The 9739-nt window shown below is 26.3% G+C and overlaps 1 protein-coding gene across 2 annotated transcripts in view; it reads right to left on the bottom strand.

Annotated features, from left to right (window-relative positions):
- Positions 1–7037: 7037 nt before the first annotated feature.
- Positions 7038–9739, bottom strand: part of LOC142331286 (uncharacterized) — a 119421-nt gene continuing 116719 nt past the window's right edge. For both annotated transcript variants that reach the window (XM_075377080.1, XM_075377081.1), the window contains exon 5: positions 7038–9726. In XM_075377080.1, the coding sequence (XP_075233195.1) occupies positions 9453–9726 (274 nt within the window). In that variant the 3' untranslated portion in view covers positions 7038–9452. The remainder of the gene's footprint in view (positions 9727–9739) is intronic.

The raw sequence follows: 9739 nt of genomic DNA, 5'->3' as shown, positions 1-9739 counted from the left end.
AACAAAGAATAACATGCAGATGCAGTAGTAATTGTTATAGATATTGTATGGAAACTATATGCTAGCTGTTTGGAAGTAAATGACATTTATTAGTGATACTAAATATGACCTCTTAAATAAGGTGCATTTGTACAGCCTCACAAATTCAAAGATGCTAGTAATGTACGGTCTAGTTATTCATGACAATAGATTAATATTTTTTTCCTGTTGATGTTATAACTCTGAAAAATTATTAATACATTATGCACTATTCGATACAAAACTGAAGCTAAATATAATGAAAATTTGTTCTATACTAGAAAACAAAGTTAATTAAATGTAACAAGACAGTGAATGAAACAATATTAAGAGCTGACCATGCTAAAATTCTAACCATTCAACATGATGGTTTCTAATAAATTCTATTGGCATACAGGAATCACTATTACCAAGTAACAAAACTGCTGGTTCAGTGATTATTATAAGTGTGCTAGTTTACTCTAAGAGTTTGCTTAAGATATTTCTCTAGTACTGAGGTAGGCAACCGATGGTTAGAATTTCAGTGTTCAAACTTAAACACAAGCACAACTACGCACAGTGATAGTGATTTAACGATGGTAGTGAAAAGGTTGGGAATGGTAGTTGAGAAAAAGAAAAGAGTGTATCACAGATATTTGCAGACTTGACATGAGTATGATTTTATTAGTTATATAAGCAGAAGAGAGATACTGCAAAAGGGCTGTTTTTTCTTGAACAGCCCTTTACTAACAAAAATTTACTAACAAAATAATAACATTTATACAATTCTAGGAGTATAATCTATGTGGTTGACAGGCTTATGCATACAAAATATTGAAGATCTTAAATAAGAAGGAGGAGATGGTGTGAAATTGGAGATGATCTCGAAATAGGAATTGTTGAATTATTTTTGTAGTGTTTGGTATGATGATCATCATGAAGTTGATACTGTAAAGCATGCTGATATGGATTGTGATTTTGAATCAGCACCGGTGGATTTACTCACTTGGAGGAATTAAATGTAGCATTAGGATTAATTAAGAATAGAAGGCAAGCGAAAGTGATCCAATTAATGGAGAATTATTTAAATATTGTGATATTCTTCTGAAACATAGATTTCTTCATTTGATCAACATTTGTTGGTTGCAATTGAGGGTATCATAGTAATGGCTAATCTCTGAAGTACAACCGATTCACAAAAAAGGGAGAAGAAATAATTGTGAAAATTATAGAGGTGTCTCTTTATTAAACTCAAAATATAAAATATATTCTAAGATCATTACAGCTAGAGTAAGATGATTGCTGAGGTTTGATTAATGGAGGAAGAAAGTGGTTTTAGAAAGGTAAGATCTTGTATGGACAACATTTTTAGTTTGCAGCTGACAATTGAGAAAATATGGGAATTTCAGTTAGAAACCCATATCATTTTTGTCAACTTGGAGAAGGCTTTTGATCATGTGAAAAGAAGTTTCTTACGGCAAATATTGGAAACTGAAGGCTTACCTGCCTATTTGATTAAAATTATAAAGAGCTTGTATAATGGAACAGCAATAAGGATGACTAAAGAAACCAAACTTTTAAAAATTAATTTAGGGGTTTGTCAAGGGTGTACTTTATCGCAGATGATGTTTAATTTTTGTTTAGATCATTTAAGCTTTATATGGAAAAAATAAGCACCACTTGGTGTAATTTTAGGTAACAATTTTTTGAATCATTTATTATTTGCTGATGATGTGGTTATTCTTGCTGAAACTAAAATTAATTTACAAATCAGTTTGTTCAAATGTAGTACGACTGGTATGGATTTTAACTGTAAAGTCTCTACCAGTAAAGTGAAAATAATGGCGTTCAAGGGAAAAGAAATGATTAGGAGTAAGATAATTAAATGAGATAATCCTTGAACAGGTTTAATCCCTTACCTTGACTGTTGTTTCATTTTTGATCAGAACAATGATATAGATAACAAGTTGAATAAATTTCAAACAATGCATGGCATTATTCAGAAGAATTTCCGAAATAAGGCTATCAATGAAAACAAGTTAAAAGTTTATAAAATAATGGCAGTGCCAATTTTACTTTATGGAAGTAAAGCCTGGAAAAAAATCAAGATGAAATCTTGAAATTACAGTAGATTCAAGGAGCAGAAATGGGTTTTTTGACAGGATTGCAGGGATTGAGTCATATGGATAGAATAAGAAATGAAGATATTCAGGCAGATTTGAATATTTTCCGTTAATGAAAGGATTGATTTATATAGGAATAAATGGGCAGAACAGTTGAACCATATGAATGAAGATCGAATCCCGAAACGAATTCTAGTTTATGTTTGTGACAGAGGTAGACCAAGGAAAAAATGGAGTTGGAACAGGTTAATAACCTAACCCATGCAGGAAATGATGATGATGATGTGGTAGTTTAATTGTTAAAAATTACGTGTTAACTTTAAATGACATTTATATATATATATATATATATATTTATAAATACACTAAGTAAACAAAAAAAATCACGATAAAAAATCAACCTCCTTTTACCAAAATATTACTTTTTTAACAATATGGATACTTTCATAATTTAAAATGGTTTAAGTTTAGGCAATTCTGAATGTTATCATGTCTTTGTACTATACTTACTCATGACTATGTAATTAGTAATATATTTAGCTGATAATTTAATAAATGTATTATCAACAAAGTATGTAATGAACCATTTTTTAATATTAACAATGTAAATATGTTTTTATAAATAATTTTACTAATAATATAATAAAATTTTCTTAGTTAAAATTAAACTATATGCAATGAAAAATGAATAAAAGCTAGTTAGTTTTAATTTAAAAATATATAATTCTTACATCACTCTAGAGAAGAAGTGTCAAGTAACATGCAGTAAAATAAATAATTACAATTTATACAGTTGGTTAAGAAGGTTAGGAAATCATTTGTAAAATGACTATTCTGGAATTCTGATTGAATTTTATTCGTGTGAATTAATGTGTGAATTTGGGCCAATAATATTGTAAGTAACAAATATGATAATAAAACATTGTTACTTATATATGAACATTTTAGCGACTCAGTAATGATCGCCAAATTTATTGATTTTATTATTAATTAAATTGATATATTTTGGTGTGTGTGTGTATATATATATACACACACACACACAAATTAAAAATTTAATTTTAATTTTTATAACTACTGCTTAATCATTATAATTGTTAGAATCAAGTAAGTTGAAGACAATAAGCAATAAGATAATTCTCACCTTACATTTATTTATGGAGAAAAAATGTTTTTAAAGGCGCATTCATAATTAATTTCATTCTCTTTATTTAAAAAATAACTTATCATTAATTAACTTGTGATCATTTAAAAATTATCCATTAGCCATAGTTTAGTAAAATATTTTAACTACTGCATTCTAAAGTACAAGTAATAAAGTGAGTGCAGCTATTTTTATCTAAATGACAATAAATTATATTTTAATCAAAAAAGTATAGAAAACAAAAGAAGAAATTAAAGATACAGAGACCTTCAAAAAAAAATATTTTTTTCTAGGAAAATAAATTTAAAGTAAGAATTATGTTTGCTGCTTTAGTAGTTTAATTTTGATTTTAACAATATATGTGTGTGTGTGTGTGTGTGTGTATGTGTGTGTGTGTGTGTGTGTGTGTGTGTGTGTGTGTGTGTGTGTGTGTGTGTGTGTGTGTGTGTGTGTGTGTGTGTGTGTGTGTGTGTGTGGGTGTGTGTGTGTATATGTGAGTGTGTATATATATATATATATATATATATATATATATATATAAATATACACATATAAAATAAATATTGTTTTTTATCATATCTAATTTGTAAATATTTATGTATAATTAGTAACTATTTTGTGAATTAAAGTATAACTGAAATGAAAATATTTTTACAGAAAAAGGATTATATTAATTTATTACAATCAAAATAATTGCAATAAAAAATACAGATTTTTACTAAAATAATTGTTTGTTGTTGCTATTTATATGAAATTAAAAAATCACTTATATGTTGTAATAATACAAACATGGGCTGAAAAGTAATGCACATACAAAAAAAAAATGCCCAAAAAGAAAATTCTTAGTTGAAAACTGCATTTTAATTAATTTTTTTTAAAAAAGCTGATTTTGTAATAATACCAATCAATAATGCGAGAAATTTTTTTTGTTGATATTTTAACCTTATCTATGATGGATTTTTGAGTGCTTATTACATTTATTAGCCAGTTCATATATTTCAATGTTTTACAAAAACTGATCTTCCACTGTAAGGTTTATCCATTATTTTTTCAACCAAGCTGTCATTCATGAAATTTTATTATTCAACAACTTACGTCAATCATTCCATTTAATAACCAGTTTTAAACAACAATGAATTTCATTAGGTAAAACTTTAATTACTCGATGTCATTTCAATTGACGTACTAATATTTCAAAGCATACTAATCAAGAGAACAAAATGCATGCATTACTTTTCATCCCACACTTGTATGCAATACATTATCATTAACAGCAAACAGTAATCCAATCTTTATTTACTTTAAATGCTATGGTTTCACAGTTTTAGCATGGGAAATAACTAAATTAACACACTGAAAACAAAACAGACATATAGAATGCATTTGTTAAATGACTTTTCTGAGTTTTACAAATTTGTTTAGTAACGTTTACTGTGCAATTCATTTGATATTTTCTGCACAGATACATCTTTGTAAACACCTCATTTTCTGCCTGTTAAAAAATAACAGAAAATAAATATTGTAGTTTCTATCTTGAGTCAGTCATAAACCTATGTAAAAGATTTATCTTCATAAGTGAAAATCTTTATCTCATAAGTAAAATCAATGAAGTATGATGACAGTAAGTCATTTCTGACTACTATTTCTGAAATATCCTACAGGAAAAATTCTAAATAGCACCAGTAAATTGCAAAGGAGCACTATCTCAATGAAAAATATAACAATCACCATTGATTTCCAGTACAACTGTGGTGGTAATCTCAAGCGTTTTGAAATTACAGTTTTTTCTTTTTTCCCTACTTAAGTATCTACACCTTTTGTATTAAACTGTAGTAATGTAGGTTTTAATTAAGTTTAAGACATTTCAAATGTTTTTCTTTTTGAAAATTAAAACTGTATTGTAAAAAATAAAACTAAAAAATAATTATCAATAGAAGTGGTAGAAACTTTTTCTCACAATAGAGCTCAACAACATAAGAACGTATTGCATAAATACAGCTGTGATTAATAACAACAAGAATATACATAGGTCAACAAAATTCATAAAATTTAACATTTATAATAAAATATTTTTTAACAAAAGAGAGAATATTTGTATGGGTTAGTTTAAATGTTGCAGAGAAGGCCAAAGGAAAGAATAATATTACTTTGTCAAAACAGTTATGTTTTGACAAAAAAACTAAAGAACAGAGGTACGATAAACAAAATTGTGTGGTAAGTTAGGTGGTCTTGTTGCATGACTAGTCAGGAAGACTCATGTACAAGAAATAAAAAAAGTAGCAGTGTGTGACAACAGTGGAGTGTAGGGAGGAAATTAAATTTTACTCTGATAACCAATCTTAGGAACTCACTGAGATGGGTATGAGATTTTCATTTTATGAAATACTAACTGTATATTTATTATATGTGTCTAATTGGAATGCTGATTTTTAATATTTTTCCAAAGTTTAATTAAATGAACTTTGAATTGAATAGGTTTCAACATAAATTATTCATTTCTCAAACATGCTACCGCTGATATGTTAAATGAATAAATTAACAATTAATGTAATCCACCTTATCAGCATATTGATATATTCTCTAGATCTTTCGGCCTACCCGGAAGCTATCATCAGGAGTTAAAATTAATATATTTAAAGTCAAAAGTTTAAAAAATCATAGTTAAAAAATTTTAAAAAAACAGTCATGACTGTTCCAGTCCTACTAGTATGTTCTAAAAAGTATACTCTGAAGAGTATACTAGTAGGACCGGACAGTCACTACTTTTTTTTTTTTAATGTTTATCTATGATTATTTAAACTTTTGACATTAAATATATTAATTTTAACTCCTGATGATGGCTTCTGGGTAGACTGAACGATCTAGAGTATATATCAACGTGTTGGTAAGGTGGATTACATTAATTTTTAATTTATAAATTATTCATATCACAAACTAACAGGTACTACAAAAAAATTTGTATTATTAAAATTTGTTTTCATTGTATTTACACCCTAACTATTTTTTGAAGAATTATAATGTCATTTTACTTAGTTATAAATAAACTAGTGCATAAAACCACAAAATAGATTTAAAACAATTTACACAATTTCATTTATTTTTGTACTGGAGTTTATTCCTTAAATTTGGGAGTAAGAATGTTTGATACTGGTTTTTTTTAATTCCTCTGTTGTTATGATCTTTCCTCTTCAATGTTATTGATGCATTCTTGTCCTTGATTTTAACAAAAGAAAAAAAGGATTAAATTTCCTAATTCTTAACATTCGATCAAGAAGGAAAAGCTTACTCGTACAAATAACAATGTATATATGTCAGGAATTAGAATACCAAATATGTATCTGAAGAAAATGACAGTACTCAGTATGTAAATCACTAAATAGTATATCAGTGTTTGTATAGTAAAGCTTTCAGAGTTACGTTTTCATTCAATGCCTGCCTAATGATGTAGCTGTACTTTTCACATTAATACAACTAGCATTTGAAACTCAATCATGACTTTTTTTATTCAATATATCAATAAATCAGTACCACATGGCAAGTTAATAGTGGACAGATACTGTCATTAATAAAAATCAACAGTATTGTACTGAATAAATTCACTGTAAATTAAATTTCAAAATCAGCTGAGCAAGTAACTCATTTTAGTGAGTTTTATATGATTATATATGTTACTAGAAGTTTTATTATCTGTAGCGTTTAGTAAATTGTTATTCAAATAGTTCTAGTTTTATATTTAAGCTCATAAGTGCTGTGTGTGTGATAAATAAAAATATAAAGAATACAAATTATAGACAATGTATTTATTAAAAAAAAAAGATAACAAAAATATTGTGTATATATATTTTTTTTGTTTGTTAATTGCACACAAATTATAAATAAGATTATATTTTTTTAGCTATTAATTTAAGTACAATGTTATTTCTTATTCTATTGACCTAAGTAATTTTATTTTGTTGTCTATAGTATATATAAAACAACTGTATTGTAATTAATTAATCATAATATTTATGATAGATAAAAATATTGACCTTGTATATGCATATTTGTTGTATGTTTATTTCATTGTAATTTTTTGAAATGAAAAAGTAAAAAAAAATGTATCTTATATAAAGTGTCTTATCATTTTTCTTCTTTTTGATTTAAAATATTAATGTTGATTTATCATTTTGAAATAAATTGGTTTTAAAATCAGTAAATTTCATGATACACTTAAACATACAATTCACAGAAATAAATAAATTTGAACATTTGTAAACCATAAAAGTATAATTCTTCCACTCATCACAATAATTTATCCAATGCTATCAACCAATGTATATTCTTCAATATTATAATTTAATTATATCATGACTTTTCTTAAATTATAAATGGGTTTTTATAATGGAAATTATAATTTTAATTTTCTAGTAAGCTTTATGGAATCTTCTATAACAAACAAAAAAGATGAATTTGTACTTCGTTTTAGTATCACACAGTACTATTTTCAAGTTTTGATAGTTTCTTTTTTATAATAACCATGGCCTATTACTAATTTTTATATTTAAAAATATATAAATATTAATTTTATAAATATTTAAAAATCGTAAAAGTACTCATTTATAAATCTAATAAATTGTAATAATGTTAAGAAGGTAAAGACTATGAGTGAAGATAAAGATTAGAATGTATACTGTATTTTTTCAGTTCCGAGACATCCAAAAATACAGAGCAGATCCAAAAACTGCACTGATAACAATCACAGCCATTTCCTGATTTGTCTGAAGTTTGCATTTTCAAAGTTTTGCTTCAATTTCCAAGAAATTAATGTAATTTTTATCAGGTTACCTGCTCCTAGTTTCCTGCTCTAATCAAGGTTTTACTATGGTTTCCCTCAATCCATCCAGAAAAATATTGTGTCAATCCTTTTTTATCTATGAAGTAGCATGTCTATCCATTTCTGACATAATCTATATAATCTATTATTATGTATTGGTCAGAATAAAACATTTAATTATTGTACTAGTAATTAATTACAAGATTTAGCTCCTCATCCAAGGCTTTGGATGTGTTAACAATCACAGAATCTCTGAAAAAATGAATCAGTTGTTGAAGTACACTTCAATAATTCTTTTCTTCATTTAATTTTTCAATTTGTTTCTTCAAAACTTAATGTCAGCTTTATACATGCTAAAATATTTCTATTAAAAATGAAGCTCAACTGTACGTACACACTAAACAAGAGAAGTTAAAAAATTAACAGAAAGATCATTTTATTACTAACAAAAAAAGATATCTGGATTTAGTTTAAACTGGCTTGAGTACAGATAACTTATAAATTTATTATTTCAAGAATTAAATTGTTCATTAGTTTTTTGAATGATGTAAATATTCATGGTTAGCTTATTTTCTTAAAGACTTTAATTTTTTTATCTTCATCTCTGAATTTATATAAATCAGGCAATAACTGTAAATTCACTGTAGATATAGGTCAATATACTTGCAGTAATGTGATTTGTTTCTAGCACAGATGCTTCCTGATCCACATAATTTCCATTTATTTCATCTCATATTCCAGATTCTTTCTTTTAAGAATAACTGGTAATTTTTATCTTTGATGATAAAGTGAAAAGCAATTTTTAAAGTTTAATGGACAAAATTAGTGAGTTTTAAAAGAGAAAGGAAAATATAATAATAAGTAAAATGTGAAAAGTATGGTAATTAAAAGGTTAGCATAGAGTAGAAAAAAGAAAAAAGTTCATCAAACAGTTCAAGTTAAAGATTAAAAATAAATAGTTCAATAAAAATTAAAAAAAAAAAAAAAAAATACTAATTTTCCAAATAATATGGAGTAATCTAAAGAATTCAGGCAACATAAACTAATTACAACAATAATGATATCCATTTATCATTTAATAGAAACGTTCTGGATGAAGAAAAATTTTAAAATAAAAACAGAAATTTATTACATATACAATTACTTCAATATTAGACTATAAAACAGGTACATTAAAATAAATAAATATTCATTCATATATTATATCCAGGATATTTTACAAGTTATTAATAAATTACTGACTAAAAGAAAAATTAACTTTAAAAAATAAACAGGAAGAGTCATCATTTTGAAATTATGTTATTTATTCTAATTATTTAAAAATATGATGGGATCAAAAATAAATAAATAAATAAATAAAAATTGTTCAGAATCATTAAGTTTGTGGGGGAAATGACTTAATATTATGACCCGATGTTATATGAGATAAGCTTCCACTCTTTGTTGATGAAGCAGATGATGATAATGGCGATGGTGAAGTTGAAACAGTGTTCCCGGTCGTTGCATACTTTGGTTTACAAACACACCCACTTTCAACTAATATGTAATCTTGACCAGTTAACGTTACTGGTCCTAATGGAATTACAAGGAACAAGTACGGTACGTACGTTTGAGTGCATTCACCTCTGACAACATCACATTCATTAGACCTGTAGAGCAAAA

Source organism: Lycorma delicatula, chromosome 10 (assembly GCF_047948215.1).
Source record: "Lycorma delicatula isolate Av1 chromosome 10, ASM4794821v1, whole genome shotgun sequence".
Classification (NCBI taxonomy): domain Eukaryota; kingdom Metazoa; phylum Arthropoda; class Insecta; order Hemiptera; family Fulgoridae; genus Lycorma; species Lycorma delicatula.
Note: the sequence above shows the minus strand (reverse complement) of the source record. Positions and strands in the feature narration are given on the sequence as shown.